The following is a 22,192-nucleotide window of genomic DNA, read 5'->3' on the forward strand; positions in this document are numbered from 1 at the left end:
ATGTTAGAGAGGGAAAGTCAACAATTTAACATAATTGCCCATTTATCATAATTTAAAGGTTGTAGAAGCAAGACAGAGAGATAAGTAACACAGGTATTTCCTCCCTTTCCTGGTTTTAGAGATAATAGGTGTAAAAGTGTTTCTGAAATAGTAGAAGCACTTATAAATGTCAGGCTTTGTGATTATTGTCATTTTTAGTAATCAGTACTGAGGGTTAGAACGGCTTAAATATGCCATTTGCCTAGTAACAAAGGTGATTGAGAATGAACCTGATTTTTATAGAAATATACAACATGCAATCAGAGTCACATTGTTCATTGGGGGGGTAGATGCAATAACTCGCTCTCTGCAATATTATTAGAAGACATGAGCCTGAAAGGCAGAAGAGTCGTGTGATGGCATTGGCTGTATGACCTTCTCAAAGTCATTGCCATCTCTGGGTCTCAATTTCCTTGAGAAATGATGGATCATTCAGTGGTCATTTGCCATGTTAACTGGGGACAAGAGTCAATAAACAAGTGTAATTCTTAAGTCATTTTATGAATAGGTTAAAACTTCTTTGATATGGAGTATCATAGAGGAACGATTGTCTGTGTGAGTGAAGCAAATCTTGAATTACAAAATAAGTCTGAGGCATGATATTTTCTTATTTTAGTTCTGCTTTGCAATGCAGACTGGCTATAAAGCATTGCTTTATTGGAGGGTCTCATGAGAACTATCTTAGTAGACAGATTTCTAATGAGTATGATTATATCTGATGAGTGCTCCCAACATTGGCAAAAAGGTTTGTTCTCTCAAGGAAATATTCAACTGACAGCAGAGTCTAAACTCTTCATTTGCTTAGCAAACCTCTCTTGTCCGTATCCATAATAATAGAAATTTAATTTGTAGATTGGTCCTTGTCTAGTTCATTCCGTATGACTAATGAAAGCACTCCAAGTTAGTGAGGTTTCAATGCATTTCTACCTTCTCCGTGGACTTGGGTTGGATGTCACAAGGCAGTGGTGAAACGGAGACAGTCAAGTTCGTTTCTTGTTGCCTCTTGTGCTCACTCTCAGAAAACAGCAGGTAGCAAGAAGGAAGATGACAAAGGCAGGATCCTTGGGAATTCATAGGCGGAATAAAGCAGTTGTTGGATATGTAGCACTGATCAAATTATTAGCCATAGTTGAGAGTGGGGTTGACTCATTGCAAAAGGTAAATTGAAGGGATGACCACAAAACATTATTTGAAAGTTGTCTGGCAGGTAGCACAAAGAAGTTTGAAACAATTAGAATCTACTAAAATATTTTCTATTTGTAGGCCAAATTTTAGATAATCTTGGAATTGTAAGTTAGCAATAAAGTTACTAGATACTTACTAGCAAAAAACTGGCTTAACATTTTGGAGTCTTCATGATACCAAAATTATTTTATGAAATGTAAGTCAGCCACTTACTTATAGTGCAGGTTTTGCTTTGTTTTGTTTTGTTTTGGTGTGTGTGTGTGTGCGTGCAAAGCATCAAGAGCCTAGTTATTGTAAAACTTGTGAGCACTTACACTGGGTAGATTATTTAGAGTCATTTTGATTCAGTCCATGGCTCCTCTTAATGATGAGTTCATGAGAAAAACGTATCCAATCCAGCTCCATTTTCATTCTGTAAGTCACTTGAATAATAGAATTAGGTTCTTGGTGGCTTGCTAATACCATGAGAAAACTGCTGGGCGGAAGGTGCTAAATACTTTGGGCATCAGGGTCGCCATTGTAAAAATCAAATGAAGCAAATGATTGGCTAAATTGTCAGTGTCATCAGTTTACATTGGCGAGAGAGGAAGTCGCTGCTTTTTGGCACAAAGTAAAACCTTGATTAATTGGAATCCATAGGAATGGATGGGACTGTTAATAAGAATATTCACTTTGTTTCATCCTTGGCTACTGACATGTTGCCTTAAAATGCTTGTATCCACTTTCATGCCTCAGGGAAGTAGCCTCTGACATTTGAGGGTCAATCCAGATGGAGAGAAGTTATAGGAGAAAGAACTGAATGTGATCTAGCTGCAGTTATCACGTGGCAACTACTTAAAAACTCAATTCCTTGAGGTCTTCTCATTTTGGGTATCATTAATGTTTCTCATCAAAGTGAAGTTTGGAATGGGGACCAACAATTCAGGTCACTGGTTCGGTGTATTCTTGTTAATCAAGGTTTTACAATAAAGGCTTCGCCAATGCCCAGTAAGATTATAAACAGAAGTAGCAGTTTTAAAATTTGTTTCTTTGAAAGTGCTCTGGATCAGTGTTTCCAAACCCGTATTATAATACTGCAGACTGGCAAACTAGCTTTTCTGCCAGGATCCCAAGGGATGGAGAGGGAAAGAGAGGAGCAGAATTACGACCATTGTCTCTGAAGGAAAAACAAAGTTTGGCTTGCCTGTCTGTTGCTCTGTGGTTGGGAAACACTGTTCTTCACCTTAAGATGCCCATGGTATCTTGGTTGTGCAAGAGCTGATGTCACATGTTTCAGTATCATTCTCAAGCCCTTTGGACCACAGAGGATTCTGTTTTCAGGTCCTCTCCTGTACTTACCCGAAGTGTTTTTCCATGACTTGGTATGTTGGTTTCTGAGAGGGCACCTATTTCCTGTTGCTTGGGTGATGACCCCGAAGAATATTAGGAATCAAAGGAATAGCAAGTAAGATGGGTTTTCTTATGATGACAATCTGGATAACAAGTATACCTACCTGAACCAAAAACATGGCTAAAGAGAAGCCAAATCAGGGATTCACACACAAGTAGTAGTATAGGCGACGCACACGTTTAAATGCATGAAAACTCTTTTGCAAAGTCTCTGTATGTGATGACCTATTAAAGAAAGACCCCATTTAACTTGAAATTTATCTTTATCTTTGCTTTTCAAGTTAAGTGGGGCCTACTTAAATCAGCCACTACATACAGAGAAGAACATTTCATCACTCATACAAGCAATGGAAGTCACCCCAACACACTCAAGCAACTTCTACAAGCAATCATCACTTCCCAGAAAAAAAAGAGAACTAAACAAATTATATCCTGTCATCTCAGTGGCTGAATCTGACTTCTTACACAACTCTACTGAGGCAAATGGGGAGTCTCACAGACCACCCTTGGGCTTTTGAAATCATAGGGCCCTGAAACCCTATAATGACCTTCATATGGAAACCAGTTTGGTGTGTGAAGGAAGGAGAAGGGTGTGGACAGGAAGCCTCTGTCTGGGAGTTTAAGAAGGGACCCAAGTTAGATCAAAAATACGGGCAGTGCCCTGAAGTCTTTCTGGTTCCCAAGGCTGCCAGGCAGGGGAATAACCTGGTCATTCTACTTTCTGTGTGCGTCTTGTGCTCTCTCCTCAGTAATGAGATAACAGTCTTGCCGATTACTCGTCACTAAGGGTACCCGGTTGTGGTGACATTGAGGCTGACCTTGGAGTCACCGCCCCCGCTGCCGCACTCTCCTTTGTCGTACCACCATTTGTTTTTCAATTTGTCCAAGAGGCCTTGCTCATTCAGTTTTAATACTGCCAGGTTAACAGCATTTCTTGAAACGATAAAACATAACTTGTAAGAAAATGCACAAATGCTTAGGAAATAGTTAACGTATAAAAAAGGAGCACAAGAGGACAAATTGGCTAAATCTCACAGAACGTGGAGCTATAAAAATGTCTGTACAGCAAATACAGGGTTAAATATTGGAAGGTGGCATGGAGGATAACATTTGCTCAAAACTGAAGTGTGCGGGATGGGGAAATTGTCTTTGAGAAAAAAAGTAACAAGAACACCACATCCATGCAATTAACATTCGTCACCATAACTTGGCTTTTACCATTTAAATTGAAAAAGCCGTTGAACTGTAAAATTAAAACAGCAACAAACAGTCAGAGAGGACAACACAGAGAGAGAACATTAAAAAAAATGGATGCATTAAATAGATGAAACCATAATTTACCGTCTTATTTAACTCCATGGAATATTGTAGATTTTAAACTTTAAAAGTTACCTCAAAATCCACAAGAAAGAAAATGACAACAGAATGCATCAGGGTAGGTGGAATACTATAACAACACGGATATTGTTATATTATTCCACCCACCTTAATGCTGAGCCTTTAGGGGTTGCCACACCATAGCCTTTGGAATCCAGATTTCCACCAACTTTCATCGTATCGCAGGGCTTTCTCTGCTCAATGTACTCATTCATGGTTGACTCCAGCAGGAAGGCGAACTTGCCCTTGGACTTCCGAACTCGGGCTACCCCATCAGCTGTTGTTTTGGTAAACACAGATGGTTCTGCTGATTTCATGTAAGACCACATTTTCTCGTACACAGCAATTTTGGATCTCTGTAACAAAAAGATAAGAATTCTTTGGCTGGCCATATATGAGAGCTCATCTCAAAGGGACAACAGTGTAGTGGTTTTCAAATGTAATTGTTTTTAAAATTAAAAGTTTTATTTGTATGTGTGTATGTGTGCATACATGCTTGTGTGTGTGTGTGAGTGTGTGTGTGTATACTCAGGCACTCTCAAAGACTAAAAGAGGTTAGATAGCAGATCCCTTAGAGATGGAGTTGCCGACAGTTGTGAGCTTCCTGACATGGGTACTATGGTGGCTTGAAAGAAAATGTCTGCCAAAGGGAAGTACACTAGTAGGAGGTGTGACCTTGCTGGAGGAGGTGTGGTCTTGTTGGAGGAAATGTGTCACTATGGAGGTGGGCTTTCAGTTTTCATATATGCTCAAGTCATGCCCAGTGAGTCAGCTCACTTCCTGTTGCCTGCAAGATGTAGGACTCTCAGCTACTTCTCCAGCACCTTGTCTGCCTGCATGCTGCCATGTTCCACCACCATGATGATAATGGACTAAACCTCTGAAAGTGTAAGCCAGTCCCAATTAGATATTTTCCTTTTTAAGAGTTGCCATGGTCATGGTGTCTCTTCACAGCAAGAGAAACCCTAAAACGAGTGCTGAGAACCAAACTCTGGTCCCTTGGAAGAGCAACAACTGCTCTTAACCAGCACCCAAACACATTTTCTTGCAGTTCAAAATATCAAAGCCTTGCTACACTATGACTGTCCACACACTTTCAGACATCTGTCAAACTGTTTTAAAATAGATTTCTCCAAACTGTGCTTATCCTCGCTAATTGTGATGCTTTCTCCTGTTTTCAAATTCATTTAAAAATTCTAGTCCTGGCCAGCTGACTTGGTTTCATGGCCCTACTAATTGGTTACTATCTGGTTTTGGAAGGCATTTTCTCATTTGAATTTTCTTCCTGATAAAGAAATTCCCCCCCCCTTGATATCCCTTTATATGTTTATCCTGTATTTACCTCAGAGGGTAATTGGAATGGCATGGGAGGCCAGTTATGATAAGAAAGCACTCCCTTGTTTTGAGATGATCTTTTTTATTTCTAGAACATCATTCCTTGACACCACCTGTAAAACTATATAAAGTAATTCTGTGTACTGTTCCATATGGCGAGCCTTCAAATATTGTAAGGGCTTTCTTATGTCCCTTCCTAATCTCAGTAGATTAAGTTCTATTGGCTGTTACTGCTTCCAAAACTCTCAGAACTTTGCTCTTTCAACCATAGGCTTATTTGAATTTGTGATGTCTCTTTGAAATTGGAGTGCTTAGAAATAAAGACAGCACTACTGAAGTATGGCCAGGGCAGAATAAATAGTCAGCTTTCTGTCGTTGGAGCATTATTTTTGAATAATGGGGTTTGAGGTTGCATTAGTGTATTTAGTCATGTGTCTACCCTTGCAACAAATATTTATTGAGTACCAATTGGGGTTGTGAAGTATATAATAGGACAAATAGTGTCCTTTCCATTCAAGTGGAAGTGTCACAAAAGCTGTTAGTTTTTTTCTATCAGTCCAGGTCACTCTTGTCTTTATCTTCTCCATTTCAATTTAATCCTGTTAAAGTTCATTTGAGTTTAGATGGAGTTCAGAATGTGTATCAAATATTTAATATGTTTGTAACTCCATGTGTGTCCCTGTAGAGAATATAAAGGAAGAATGACCACAATTACTCCAGAACTTCCAATTGAATTGGTAACTAGATCCTTAGGAATGAAAACCCTAGATAGAGACTATCAGATGGCATTTCGTCAGGGGTGAGATAATATGGTAAAACCCACAAACACATGCCATGATTTCAAGTGCCCTCCTATGAGTTTTCCTGGTATCCATTTTAGCTTGTTTGATAAGTTGTTTAGTTGTTCTTTTTTAAACTTTGGTCACTTGTATTGCATCTTTCAATTTTTCTTTTAGTAAGAGACCTTTATACATGAAATATAAACATTTACATTCTTTATTTCTTCTGTCATATTACTTTAATAATGCATTTTTTGAAACTTGCTCAGTCTTGTCCAGATAGATCCTGGAATTCTCCAAACTGTCTCAATGAAAATTAAACCTCATGTTTATGGGAATTAGACACCCACAGAAACCCTCATGGAGTCACTAAAAATCTCAAAAAACACATTCGGATTGCGTAAAGTACAGAAGAAAAAAACAGGGTGGACATTGTTGAATGAGCAAAAGGAAGATTGGTAGAAAGTGAGTTTAGGAAAATAATTTTGTCAGAGCTTGTACATCATTATGAAAAGGTTTGTGTGGTGGTTTCTCAGCAAAGTCGGGTTCAACCTACCTCTCGACCCAGCAATACCACTATTGGGAATATACCCAAGAGATGCCCAAAAATACAACAAAAGTATATGCTCAACTATGTTCATAGCAGCATTGTTTGTAATAGCCAGAACCTGGAAACAACCTAGATGTCCTTCAATGGAAGAATGGATGAAGAAAGTATGGAATATATACATATTAGAGTACTACTCAGCAGTAAAAAACAATGACTTCTTGAATTTTGCATACAAATGGATGGAAATTGAAAACACTATCCTGAGTGAGGTAAGCCAGACCCAAAAAGAGGAACATGGGATGTACTCACTCATATTTCGTTTCTAGCCATAAATAAAGGACATTGAGACTATAATTCGTGATTCTAGAGAAGCTAAATAAGAAGGTGAACCCAAAGAAAAACATATAAGCATCCCCCTGAATATTAACCTTCATCAGGCGATGAAAGAAGACAGAGACAGAAACCAACATTGGAGCACTGGGCTGAAGTCTCATGATCCAAAGGAGGAACAGAAGGAGAGTGAGCACGAGCAAGGAACTCAGGACTGCGAGGGGTGCACCCACACACTGAGGCAATGGGGATGTTCTATCAGGAACTCACCAAGGTCAGCTGGCCGGGGACTGAAAAAGCATGGGACAAAACCGGTCTCGCTGAACATAATGGACAATGAGGACTACTGAGAACTGAAGAACAATGGCAATGGGTTCTTGATCCTATTGCACGTAATGGCTTTGTGGGAGCCCAGGTAGTTTGGATGCTCACCTTAATAGACCTGGATGGAGGTGGGTGGTCCTTGGACCTCCCACAGGGCAGAGAAACCTGCTTGCTCTTTGGGCTGAGGAGGAAGGAAGACTTGATTGGGGGAGGGGGAGGGAATGGGAGGTGGTGGCGGGGAAGAGGCAGAAATCTTTAATAATTAAATAAATTAATTAATAAAAAAAAGAAAAGGTTTGGATTTATTCTACTTGAGATCAGAAACTGTTAGAAGATTTTGAGAAGGTGTGTGTGTGTGTGTGTGTGTATGTGTGTGATAACATTCAATTGCAAATTTTAAAAGAATTCCCTGCTGTGTAGAGAATGGGCTAGAAGGAGGGTCAGAGTAGAAGCAAGGCCATTACTTTGAAGGCTATTCTAAGAGTTCAGGGTACACATGGTGGTGTACAAGACTAAGATAGTATCATTGGAAGTGGAACTAAGGTTAGGTTCCAGATTTGCTTTGAGGGAAGAGTAAACAAGCCTTTTGATGGACATTTCCCACTGATAGTCTAAAGATAACTTCTTATAAAACATTTTATTAGAAAGCCTGGCTCTTGCTACCACTCATCCACTGAATGCCTAAAGTAGACAGTTTGGTTTGCCTTTCCCATGTCTCCTTCACTATTGCTATGTAAAAATATTGTGAAGACTGTCCTTTTTGTCTTTTCATTATCATTGCAATCTTTTTTATGGCAAGCTCTCCATCTTTTTGTTTTGGTCTTGATTCTATTGTCTCCCCACAGATCTTCTTGCTTAATTTATCTATTCAATGGATCCTTTCAATGTGCAAACCCAATCTCATTACAACCTTTTTTATAATTCTCCAAAATTTTCTTAAAATCTATAGAACAAAACTGTAAGTCTTATGTCTGATATCCAAGGGTACTTTTGATCATGGCTGTACTTTCCTCAGGTCCAGTCACACTAGACTATTCACTGTAATCAGTTTGATGCCTTTGACTATGTTTTTGCTTTTGCCCGAATTACCTTATTATTTCTGTAAGATCCAGAACAAATGCTATTACTTCTAATAATATCTTTCCTGCTACCATAGACTTTGACTGCTGCTTAGTCCTTTGCTGCAGAACTTGCTAGATCATATTAAGGGGAATTGGCTACATGTCTGTCTTTCCTCTTGTTACTTGAGGATTTCTTGAGGACAAAGTTTATGCCTTATTCATTTTGCTAGCCATATTGGCAGTTAGCACCATTTCACCATATTTCAAAATATGTCAAGATGAATCCAGCCTTTACTGCCAACACTCAGGAGGTAGTGACTGGCAGATCTCTGAGTTAGTCTACAGAGCCAATTCTAGGACAATGAAGGCTACATAGAGATATTCTATCTTGAAAAAAACCAGAAAAGTTATTATTATTTTTTTAATTTTCGAGACAGGGTTTCTCTGTAGCTTTTGGTTCCTGTCCTGGAACGAGCTCTTGTAGACCAGGCTGGACTCGAACTCACAGGGATCCGCCTGCCTCTGCCTTCCAAGTGCTGGGATCAGAAGAGTTATTAAGACGATTAAAAGTGACCACCACAACTAGCTTTATAATACTGTAGAATTCTAGAGCTCAAGTTTTTCTAAAGATTATTGGGTCTTATCTTTTGCTAAACCTATCAATTTGCTAAGCAATGTCTTTGAAGATTTAAATATGACCCATAGACATGTATGTTCATATCATACATTGCCTCCATCTGATAGACAAGGCAATTTTGTAAGTGTTATAATGAAGTATGTGGTCACTCAATTTACTTCGACAGCAATTTCCGGGCTTATTTCTATCCTAAATTAACAAAAAGTAAATAGTTAAGATACACATAAATATATAAAAATCATTTAAGAACACTCATGTATCTTCTAGAAAATTAAGAAAGTAAGCCATACTAGGTTTCGATCCTAATACATGAACTGGCTTTGTGGGAGCTTAGCCTGTTTGGATGCTCACCTTCCTGGGCCTGGATGGAAGTGGGAGGACCTTGGTCTTCCTGAAGGGCAGGAAATTTGGACTGCTCTTCAGTATCGAGAGGGAGGGGGAATGGACTGGGGGGAGGAGAAAAGGAGTGGGGATGGGGGAGGGGAGTGGGGGGAGGGGGCAATGTGTGGGAGGAGGGGAGGGAAATGGGGAGCAGTTGGAAATTTTAATTAAAAAAGAATAAAAAAAATGGAAAAAAAAAGAAAGTAAGCCATGTAGTTACTTAAAATTGACCTATGTGTCTTCCATAGTCATGTACCTCTCCCTTCTCCCCAAAGCTAACCACTATCATAATTTGTTCTTTATTACTAACTTGTACTTATCCTTACAGTTTTATCAGAATAAGTACACCTACTTTTTAATGGTTATATAACCCTTCAATCTGTAAATAAACTATATTTACAATTTTCTCCCTTGTTGTCATTAAAGACAGCAATATGATGGGCATGATTTTTGTATAAATTGATTTCTTTTATTCTTCATTTTGGCACAATTGGATATGATTATGAGGTATGGTAGGAAGGAGGAAGTTGTTGAACAATTTGTATCCTATATTATTAGCAAAGCAGCCATTACTAACATCGATAAATTTATAAACCAAAGGCAAGTCCTTGAATTCTGCTCCAAGCATGTTCTGTTTTGGACTAATTTACTTCATCATTTAGTTGAGTCCTTTGACTGCTGATACAGATTGTATTTATTCCTTTAGTTAATGATGCATTTCTAGGAGAATAAATGGTGGGCAATGTTTGAAGTGGGCACATTGAAATATATGCCTTATACACATAGCATGCACTAATGGATACAGTAAAGTCAAGTAGGTAAGTGGCAGAAGTGACTGGGCCATGGTTGATGACTAGTTTTTGAATAAAGGTGGAAGGGAAAGGAAGAAATGACTCACAAGAGAGAAAAATTAAGCAAAGGCATTTATCTTACTAGCTAGTATTTTACTGACAGTATGGCATATTCAGATAAAAAAGAAGGAAAAATAAATATTAGAATTTTCTCTTTTAGAGACTTTTATTTTGGCTGAAATACCAAAAGCAATAAAAGGGATTGAATATTAGTTTAGTCATCTGAACTTCAATTTAAAAAATTATGGCTGGATCTGTAATAACAAGTTCATTTTTTCCCCTAACCTGCCATGATTCATTTCCTTCATCCCATAGAGTGCCATATTGTGTCGAAAAAGGGAAAAAATAGAATCACTTATGTAGTGAAGCCAAGAGATAAGACGGCTAGGTAATTAGCAAAGGAAATCCAAAGAGGAAATATATGGATAGAGGAGGAACACGTTAATTAATCCACCAGAGCAGATCAGCTAGAGCTCTAGCATCAACGACTTCCACAGCCATGCTTCTATTTGCATGCAATAAAGCATGAAGGTCAAAGATGTAAATTTTGTGTGCATGTGTGCAGGTGAAAATTTGAATCCTGGGACCCACAAATCTGTTATGTGGAAGTCAGAGATTAGTGACTCACTTGCCACTCAGGTCACCAGTCTGCCCATGCATCTTTGTAATGGTGCCATTTGTTCCCTGTTACTGCAAGCCAGTGGTGCTTCAGTGATAAGAATTATTCAGTGGACACAAGGAAGTATAGCATGGTCCTTTAGTGCTATGGTAGGAGCATGGAGAATATGGAAGAGAGCAAAAGATGGATGACACAGGAAGGGTTGGACAGCAGAAAAGGAAGAAGGGGAATATAACCTCCAAAGAATATATATATAACAGAGCAATGGAGTCAAGTGCTTGCGTTTGAATCCCTCTTGCTAGGTGCATAAATCTTCACGTCAGTTTCCCCATCTGTAAAATGGTATGGGTTTTAAATACCTACTTCAAAAGATTATTGGAAATTAACAGCTTTAAGCATTCTTAGATTCTAAATTTGCTTTAGTGGCAGGATATATTTCAGTGGCATCATAAATTACTTTAGTCCCATATTTGCAGAATCATGACTTTATCTTATAAATGCTATCACATTTAAGTATTATTGGAGTTTGAGCTATAATCCTGTAGAACATCTGTGATCTGCCATTAACAAAAATTATTAACCTTTGACTTTTGATTTTTAGTTTTTTGTTGGTGGAGGAAGAAAGGTAGTGTGACAATTTTTTCCTTAAAATTTAAAGTTACATTTATTTATTTAGTAGTACACACACACACACACACACACACACACACCTACACCTGTATGGCATGCCTTGGAGGTCAGAGGATAATGTACAGGACTTGGTATCTTCTCTCCACCATTTGGATCTTGGAAATTAAACTCAGGTCATCAGGCTTGGTAGAACATGCCTTTATTCACTGAGCCATCTCACCACCCTATTTCCCTTTTAAAATTTATGTTTGAAGCTTATACATTAAAATATTGATGAACCAGAACCCTATTCCTGAGGAAACCTATTTAGTATGATTTTCTTCTTTTTCCCTGTGTTAAACTGGAAGATCTACTTGGTCAACAGAACATTCACTTGGAGTCAGTAGAACAATACAGTAGCAGAGCTCAGAGACACCTTCAAAGCCATCTTGCTCAACCTCCTATCCAATGAAGCCCCCTCTGTTCAAATGCCTCTGCTGATGAGGTATCTTTAGTTCTTACAAGGTAGGTTTCTCTGTAATGGGGAAGGTCAAATTGAAAGAAATGTCTTTCTGTTGTGCTCTCTTTCCTACACAATGGATAGTCTGAACTCTACCATCACAGTTATCTGCTTATTACTTCTTTTGTAGGGTATGCATATAAGGACTCATTTTTGGTTATTTGCCTGACAAGAATCCTAATTCATTTTCCTTTTCTGGTCATAATCTTTCAGATGTATTTTTAATTTTTTCAAACTCTGCTCCTAAAATGTGCCACCATACTTGACCACAAATGTGCTTGATATGTAAATATAAATGTGCTTGATATATAAATATAAAAGGAACTATCTCATCTCATGATCTGGATATGAAAACATTTTTCCCTTCAATAGACTTTTTTCCTACATGGATAATCTAGAATTAATTGAATAAATCAAACAGACCAATACATCACTGTCAACAGAAGAAAAATATGCAATTTTGTTTTATTGTATTAGCTTTCTACCAGAGGACAAAGTACCATGTTGTTTCTAAGGAGAGTAGTTTGGGGGTTTGTAACTTCTCTATGCCCCAAACACATATGAATGAATAGTTTGACAACATAGTAAAAGGTCAGTATAAGAACAGGGAACCTGGATTTGAGCACATTATGCCCAGTGTTACTGAAGGGAGAATAGGCATTATTTATTTATTTGGTGATTGTTGTTACAAAACCACATTGCTTTGTGTGCAAGACTAATCTCATATCCAAATACCACAAAAGGGCTAGATTTGGCTTTGGAGGGCTCAGCTTCTACCTTCCCCATATAGGTAGAATTGTCAGACTCCCTCAGAGACCCATATCTTTTTTTTTTTTTTTTAAAAAATAGCATCCTTGGTCATCATGGAGGGGTTCATTGATATTAAAGGGGCTTCTGCGTTTTCTAAGGAATTCATTTTTATTTGGATGGGAGATTCATGTCCCTAGAAAGAATATGGAATTCTTGGCATTTTAAAACGTTCCATTTATGACTAGTCCATCACGTATAGAACAGCAAGCAAGGGAAGTGAGATAAGAGTTCCAAGGACTCATTTTCCTCCCTCTAAATTTATGATATTGTTTGACAGTTTACTCAGCTTCATCTCTAGACTGAACCTTTAATTAAGAGACTGTAATTGTAAACTATGAGTTTCCTTCTGTGTTGCTTAGCCCGTGTGAAATTTCTTCTTTTAATAAGAGTTCATGTGCTATTGACAGCTGCTACAAAGTCAAAAAGGTATCTTTGGGCTTCACCATGCCTGAATTCAGCACTTCCTGAATCTATGTATTATGCGTGTCCTTCCGAATATTTACAAGCAAATGCTACCTTGAGATCAAATACTGGGATATAGATCGGTGACCTTTACACGTCAAGGTACTAGGGGGAAAGGAAGCTGATGATGCAGTTGCTTTGGAGAGTTCTGCCCCTCCCCCTGCCCCATCCCCTTTGTCTTTCTTAAGGTCAGATGGGGTTAGAAGAGACTATTGTTCATGTATGTCCTAGTGAGGTGGGCAGGTAGGAGACTCAAAGAGGTACAATCACGTATGAATAGTGTAGGATTCTCATCAAGTTCTGTAGCATAGTCAGAAGTCTCACCCCCACAGAATCTCTTTTACTGTATTTCTGTTTTTCCTATAGTGCCTTACTGGGTAGTCTAGACTGAAACTCACTAGGTAGTAGACCTCCACCCTTAGCCTGTTACAATCCTGTCTTACTCTCGCGAGTGCTCATGTTATAGGTGTCTACCACTACACCAAGCTCCAGACATTCCTTAGTTGTGACTCAGACAATGGAAATTTCTAATAGTAGTTTATTTTTGGCTATTTAACTTTTTATTAAGCCAATCAAAGTAACATATCTTTTCAAAGTGTAATCAAATATCTCGCAACAGTTCCCCATTTTGGTCTAACTAAAAGGAAAAGGGTTCTAACAGTAGGTTTAAGTATGCAAAGGGGAGAATTTCGTGGCAAGAACTTTGCCTGCCCCACAACCTTGCAGGTGTCTCCTTTCCTTATTCAGAGGGTCCTTCGATTTCTCACTGCTAGAAGCAGAAGAAAGTTGGATATCTTTAAATTTTATATTGGCTTACACTTTTTTGACTGCCAAGGTGATTTTTCACATGTCATCATCTTAATTATACACCTCCGAATCCCTTGGAGGTAGCTCCAGCAGCTATTGTTCATTGCTTTTTGGAACCTGAGAGCCAAGAACAGAGTCTGGACCCAGTAGGGCTCAATCCATATTGGTGGAATGAAACAATGAGCTCTGGTTTTATGAATTAGGGAATCAAAGGGGAGAGGGCAATGGGCAAGAGATGCTTGAAAAGACATTAGCCTATCTATTTGTCTCTATTTATCCATTTACCATAAAATCACTTCAAATAGACAAACCTTGGAAAAACTATACTAATTTTCAGGCAAGTCCCAAGCAACATGTCACCTTACAGGATATGGAAATTTAAAGATCTGTTGCTGATTGAACAATTTCTCTAAGATCACACAATGATAAATGATGCTGAGACACTACCTATGTCTGCTGAATTGGAGGCTACAGACAGACCTTTTCCCTGGACCTCCCATCAGCTTTACTGGAACACTGACCATACTCCTCTTTGATAAAAGAGAGCAACTTACCTTCTAAAAGGGCTTTTCGGAACTTTTGGGAATGGGTAATAACTTTGAAATTAGTCCTGGCCTGCTCCTATCATTAAGAGTAATCCTGTTACTCGCTGTAACCCTGCTATAGAACCCTAGTATTAATTAATATTACATTACATAAAGGAACAAGACAATTTGAGGCAGATGTAGAAGAGCACATCTGATAGGGTTTTGAAGAAGTCAGTACTTCTGATGAGGTACATTGGGAACCACTGAATCTCACAACCGCCACCCAACATAGGAAATAGTTTTTATTTTTATTTGGACCAAAGAAGTGATTTCATTTCTAAAGCATGCCTCAAACCCCAATTTCATTGTCCTTCCTTCAAACATTCAGACAAACACTATCTCTCAGTTTTGGCTTCCTTCAATGACTGCCTTGTGCATGAGTATTGGTAAGAACAGGGAGAAGAGGAGAAGGAAATGCTTCCTGGGTTCTATTATTAGCTTTTCTATTGGTGGTTTGTGACCCTGTCTGAGTTATTTTGGGGGCTGGGCACTTAGATAACTTCAGTGGAATTAGACTTCACTTTTAGCTCTGATGCTGAGCTTTGCCCTCAACTGTCAAGAACTCATTGCAAATGCCTTTGCCTAACATTTTCACACTGTCTTCTACAGTTTGCGACAGCTTCTTTCCTACCTTAAGTAATGTTATTTCAGATGGCTCCTTTCCAAACTGTAGCTTCAGCGAAATTTCCGGTGACCTCTCTAGTGTCCCTTGCTGGCATACAAAGTCAGATTTCTATTCTGATTCAATTTACTCTTGGCTTCTTTTGCCAAGTGAGACTAAGCATATTCCAGTTGTCTGAAAGTAGCCTGTTTTTTCACTTCAGTTAGGTATCCAAAAAAAGTCTTCTGCACTCAGCTGTGATGAAATGGCACCACTAACATTTTGTTGGCCCACCAACTTCTTTTTTCATTGCACTGAGTCCAGATGAAAATATACTATTATTTGCTGTTGTTGTTAATCTGGAGCTGCATTCACTTATCTTGTTCATTTGTTTCACTCAACATAATGGGAAAATATCCATTTTCAGCGCTTAGAACAATGGCTGTCACAGAGTGTACTACCAGTAAATGTTAATTTAATACATAAATGAATAGTTGAAATGTAAACTCAGATTGTTTCACAAGGAAGTATAGATTCTCTACCTTCTCTCTACTTCTATAGCTGAGAAAGGGAAAATGATAATCCTAAGGTAGCAGAAATGGAAACGGAAAGAATTTGCATTCCATCCTTGTGCCCCCTCCACACCAAGCTGCCTCTTAGTGGAGGAATTATTATAATGAGACTGATCCCAAAATGTCAGTGAACTGGTTGAAATAGATTTTTTTGACTCATTTTAAAATTATTATTCCCTTCTGTTTGCTCTTATATTGATGGTTTGTTATTTTGCAGTTTTGTACATGCATAAATGTATTCTGATTATACTCTTGAATTATTTGCTACTGATGAGATTCAGGTAGAGGAGAAATCATTGCCTTTCCTGATGATCCCCATAGGCTCCAATGGATAGTGTAAATTCAATTGACCTACTGTTTTGGTGCGATTTTCTGTGGCCTTAATCATCTCTACTGGTTCATTTTTGGAAGCCACGTACCTGAGTTAAAAGGCACAAATTAATTTAAACCTGCTAGTTTCTCACAAGACTCTATATCCTACTGTTAGAGATAATGCCTTCTTCTTGACTTAGGCAAGTTACTTAAATTTTTTTAAGACTCTAATAGCTATCTTTGAAAAGGGGATAGGATAGTAAATAAAATAATTCATAAAAACTCCTACCAAAGGGCCTAGTATATAGTAAATCCTTAATAAATTAGATTATACACTTGTGTTCCTGTTCCCATGTCTTCACTGCCAGGATGGACTGTATCTCCTGATACTGTTGGTCGAATCCTTAAGTTTCTTTGGTAATGTATTTTGTTGCAGGAACAAGAAAAGTAACTAATGCAGAAACGAAAGGCAGATAACATTGGAGTACATGATGGCACGTGTACAGATGGTAACAGATTTTGTGTTGCCAGTGCCACTGAGGCACAGATTGAATCAGATCTCATTGACTAGATACTTGGTAAAAACTATTTTAGAAGGTCAAATGGGGTCATTAATTGCTCAATATATTCACATTTCACCCTTTCCTGGGCCTCACCACTTTATACAACAACTGAATAGTTGGCTTTAGATTTAAGTCTTTTCTTCCTTTCTGTTAGAAGTGTTCCAGTAAGTATTTCTAAAGGCGCTATGCTGATTTTAAGAAAAAAGTGGCTGGCTGGGGTTTTGTCTGGCAAATGCACTGACTGTGAAAGCTGCAGGAAAATTGGTTTGCTGGCATTTGCATGTCCTGGCACAAATATGCTGCATGGAAGCCCATAGAACCTTCTGGTAAATGAAGCAAGTGAGGGTGACTTCACAGAATGATTACGTTTCACTAAGGTTCGTCAATGGGGTCAAAGCAGTGGTCTCCATATGAAAAATGACAAATAAAACCACTAATTTTCTGTTAATCCATTTAGATAAGTACAAAATAGCAACTTAATCTGATACCTAACCCCTAAACACACACCAGCATATTCATTTACACCCATAGACCTCATGCTTATGGACAGATCTCAAGTTGCCATTTTTCTGCCCTACCTGATCACTGGTGCTCTGGAAGGGCCTACCTGTCCACGGTGAAACTTGCAGTTTTGTGGTGTTTTTCTTTGTAGGACACTGGTCTTGATCTTACACCAAGTTGGCTTGGGTACCTATTAGCTATGTGATGTTAGACAAATCAGTTAATTTTACTAAACCTCTGGGATCTCATCTGAAAAATGAGAATAATAATAGGACCTATCTCATAAATTTAGCATAACTCCCGACAACATAGAAAACACCATTTAAGTTGCATCAGACACTGTGCTAGACACAGTAGGGAATGGTGGTATATAAGATGTGGTCCTTCTGTTCAAGAAGCTCAAAGAATTAACAGAAGTGTCCTGAAACTGATCTCATTATAGCTGTGTTTCTGTCTATACATGTCCTACTTGAAATGTGGTTAGTACTGCTAAAGAATAGAATTTTAAGCTCATTTTAATTAATTTATAAACAGTAGTTAGAGGAGCAAAGTCTTAGAATTGCAGCAAGAAGACAGAAAGGACTCCTTTTGTCTACTGTATAACATTCTCCTGCCTTTTGCTCTTGACGGAGGCAGTGGTTGCATCAAATGGAGAAACAGAACTCCCACTTATTTATTTATTTATTTTTTGCTCTGAATTTGCTTAACCAGCCTGTGTTTATGGAAAGCCTCTCCAGAGAAAGCAAAGTTGTGTTATTTATACAAGCAAAAATTCCTCACACCCATGCTGAGACTTTCTTTTCAATTTAACCTATTTGTGTAAAATTGAAAACAAATGACCTCCCATGTCTAGGTGTGCTATGAAAGAATATTCTTATTACATCTAAACAAGAACCACACTTTCCTTCAAAGAAACAGATTATTACACAAGAAAATGCTTGTTAGAAAAAAATTGGGAAAGCTATTTAAATTTCCAGCCAGCTTGGTACTCTTCCTCTGGTTCTAGAAGTTGTTATGTTGTTTGGACTGCGTCTCTTCAAGTCTCCTTCCCAAGGGAACAATTATAACGGGGATGAGCAGCCAAGAAGCAATGCTCAAAAATCCCCCATTATTTTTTCAAGAGTTCTTTCCTTTATCTGCTCTGCTAGATGGGTTGAGATGTTGTGTATGATCAAAATTAAAAGTGGTAGACCTTCAGAGATACTTTCTTCTAAAATCTTAAGTGACTGCCCAATGGCTTCAGGGGCTTTTACCCGTTGTTTGCGCCCTAGGTTACATTTGTGTTAAGGTTACTGCTGTACATTTGCCTCAAGTCACCAGGGGAAAATAGGATTAACATTTTCTATGGTGCTAATTCCCTGGGAATCAGGCAAGTTGAATGTCAAAGTCATTTGGCTTGGTTTCTGTCATACAGTCACCAGATACTTGGAGCAAGCATTTCAAAAGTCCCAAACTAAAACAAATGCTGCCAAATTGTAGATTTGTAACTTAAACCCCTTTAGGGAACAAATAACAACAATAGAACAGGAAACAGAATAGTGAACTGAAGCCAAGTTGCTTTTGGTTTATAGGCTCAACTAGAAAATTAGATTGCTTTACATTCAGCCCTGCTCGTTTTTCTGCTACTGTTGAGCAGAAATAAAATCAGAGTTGGAAACATACAAAGAGTGAGTGACTTTAGACTGCTTAGCCCTGAATGGGAGAGATTTATCATACCCTCCTCCAAAAGTCTTGTATCTTTGTGGAAGAGATTAGAGAAAGATGGGAAGAGCAAGAAGTGGTGGATGATTCCAAGAAAATAGCATCTTCCAGACACAACATGGCAGGTGCGTATGTGAACTCACAGACTATGACCTGCGCAGGCTCGAGCCAGACAAAATTCTTGCACAAAAATGGAAGTAGGTCCATAGTCCCTCCCCTAGCAAAGAAGTTATTTGCAATTGACAATTGCTGGAAGAGAGAAAATGAGTTTTCTCTAATGGAGTAACGCTGGGTTTATCAACCCAACTCCAGGGCAGGCCTCATGCTCATGAGCATTAGCTAACAAATTGGACTCCATGTTTTTAAGCAGCATTTTTTCTTTTCTTTAAGAGGAAAGAATACGAACCTTGGTGGGTAGAAGGATCTTGGAAGAGTTGGTGGATAGGAAAGCATATGATAAAAATGTACTGTATGAAATTCTCAAAGAATAAAAGAGTTCATAATCTGAAAACTTTTTACAGTAAACAAGATCACATTATTATCACATTATTATTTCATTTGACTTGAATTTCAGGTAGACTCTGATATCATCTTTTTTTTTCCAGTCAAGATCAGTAGTCAAAATGTAGGAAGAAACCATAATGAATTTTAAAGGACTTACAAATAAAAGGAAATTAAAAGCAAAGATTGTGCTTCCAAATTTTATGTTTTTGCTAGTGCCTGAGAAACTTGGGGCCTGTGGGATAAATTATTGGCAGTCATTGCTTTGAAATGCATTTCCCTTAAATCCTCATTTTTGTGCCAGCAACTTATCACCGAAGAAATACAGTAACTTGAAAAGCATGCCCCCTAAATCCTGAGCAAGAGTGTTATTATCTGTTGTTATTGTAGAAGAGTGGAGTAGGCCAATAATACATTTTATGTATTTCTCCTTTAAGATGCTTCTGCTTGTCTTCTGTGCTGACTCCGATCAACCAGTTACAGACTTTTATCAGCTGGAATTACTGATCATTATCTTCCTTGCCTGTCCCTACCAAGTGTGTCTCTACATGAAAGTCAACACAGTTAAGAACTGCATACACAGCCCTGTCTCAGCCATTAGGATAATTTGTGACCAAGAACCAGGCTGTTTTCTTCCCCGTGATTAAACTACTTGTTTCCATTAATCCCCCAAATTCAAAGTCATTTGTAAAAGTTCATTTCTACTAGGAGAACTTTTCTTTCACTGTCTGACATGTGAAAGCAGCAGAATATTTAATCGCATGCGTTCCTATGTAGTCATCTCTCTCTATGATGTGTAGCTTTTCCCCCCTTCAGTCTCAAAATTATTTGGAGATTGCTCCCCATTTTTCTACCTAATGGCAATCTGCATTTCTACTGATTTATATCCAACCCATTCATTATCTGGTTGCTGAAAAGTATGTTATTAATGAGAGGCAGGTAGGAGTCATGCTGTCCTCCCCAGGTTTAAATGAATCCTTAAGATGGTACAATCAAACAGATATGCAAAGCAGGCCATTAGTAATGCACATTAAGGTTACAAATTTAAACAAAATCAAGAAATGCAGAATTGTGAAGTTTCTCATTGTTTCAGCCTTAGCCCACAATGGTTCCTGCTGCATATATAGTAAGGCATGGATTCAAAAATATTGAAAACATGACCTGTGTGTAAAAAGGAGCATCCAGGATTAACTATTAGACTACCGGAATAATACAACCATGCCAATGTAACTGACTCAATGTAAGTATGATCTAAACATCTTTGAAGTCTTCCTTCCCTGGTTTGTACTGCTTTGCTTAGATAAGAGTATGCCTTATAACAGATAAATTCTTAGAAAAGTTGTCATACAGAAGATTCTTTTTTGAAAATCAAATTTTCTTTCCCAAACAGTGCATGAGCTATTCTATGCTTATTTCAGAAATTCTCTGTCTAGCTTTCTCTGACAAGTAGTTAATGATCTCTAAACAGCAAAATGCATTAAGAGATTTCTTTTATCCAGGGAAGAATATGTCTCCAGTATGAATAATTTCCATTAATTTTCTTTGTTTGTTGTGAATTTTATGATAGATGGATTACTTAAAGTAGACTTCAAGCTACACTGTATAGGTAAAGATTTGGAAGGGAATCAAAGCATTAATCTTTATGTTGGCAGAAGTGCAGGCCCAGAAATTGCTTGGGAAGAAAAAAAAGCCAGTACAAAGTGAGTCAAGGTGGGGGGTCTTGATAAAATGGATGTTCTGCAGCATCCCCAAAGTGCCAAGGGCAGAAAGAGGTATCCATGGTAACAATAAGAATCCCAGTGGAACAAAATGTGGAAAAAAACTGGACCAGCCCTACAAAAACTGAGCAGGTCTCTATGAAATAGAGAAAATTACTCTCCAGCGATAGTAGAAGGCTCTTTTATGTACCCACAATTTTTTCTTCAGGGGATGATGATACCCAAAAGAAAGCTACGAAGAGGGAACAGGCTCTTTCTTAAATTTTTGCCAGAGGTACAAATGATTTGTAGTTGAGCACTCTATGTAACTCGTTAAGAGTTGTGGCTTAACCTTGTAGAGATTTTTAATGATTTCCACACTCAGTTTTAATCCATAAAGGCTACATAGATTATAAAATTTATCAACTGCCTATATAACTACAGGTGTGAAGAAAGGCTACGCTACCTAGCCCCTGGGCAGGAGGGCATGTCTCTTCTGCTCAAGAACTGGAAGTCTACTACCACCCTGTTGCTTATACATTTCATGACCACTCTGTGGATAGGAGACTTTGATGACAACAGTTATACTTCTATTTAACCAATACCTTTAGTATGTTTAAATGGCTATGGCAGTGTAGAACCAATAAAATTGAGAGACAGTTAAAAAAAAAAAACTAGAGAGAGTTCATTGATTCATTTAAGGCCTAAAATCCTGCTATTGATCATATTACTGTTTTTTATAAAGATGTATCACACTAACCCTCCTTAGTAAAGGCAGCTTCAGCTCATAGTCCTCTTACTGGTTGGTCAAATCCACTCACCCACAGGAGGCTTCAAACTTAAGTAGGGTCAGATAAAAATTGTGTGTGTGAGTGTGTGTGTGTGTGTGTGTGTGTGTGTAGGCTTTCCCACAAATAGGTAAAGGGGCGTAAAGGATAGGAAGTGTATATTAAGACAGTGCTTTTGGCTAAAGGACAGGGGATTCTGGGCTTTGATTCCAACTTTCCCTTATGTACTGCTTTTAAGTTCTGTTCATATTCCTGAGGTCACTGACTTCCTCTGGATTTTGAGCCCTTCCAAGTGATCTGGCTC

The 22,192-nt window shown here is 38.3% G+C and overlaps 1 protein-coding gene across 3 annotated transcripts in view; it reads right to left on the reverse strand.

Annotated features, from left to right (window-relative positions):
- Gria3 (glutamate ionotropic receptor AMPA type subunit 3) overlaps positions 1 to 22,192 on the reverse strand; it is a 287,651-nt gene that overhangs the window by 20,836 nt on the left and 244,623 nt on the right. For 2 of the 3 annotated variants that reach the window (XM_057760501.1, XM_057760499.1), the window contains exon 13: positions 4,099 to 4,346. In XM_057760501.1, the coding sequence (XP_057616484.1) occupies positions 4,099 to 4,346 (248 nt within the window). Of the gene's footprint in view, positions 1 to 3,431; positions 3,547 to 4,098; positions 4,347 to 22,192 lie in introns of all 3 variants that reach the window. The other variant, XM_057760500.1, reaches the window with a different exon arrangement.

The sequence above is a fragment of the Chionomys nivalis genome, chromosome X (assembly GCF_950005125.1).
Source record: "Chionomys nivalis chromosome X, mChiNiv1.1, whole genome shotgun sequence".
NCBI classification, from domain to species: domain Eukaryota; kingdom Metazoa; phylum Chordata; class Mammalia; order Rodentia; family Cricetidae; genus Chionomys; species Chionomys nivalis.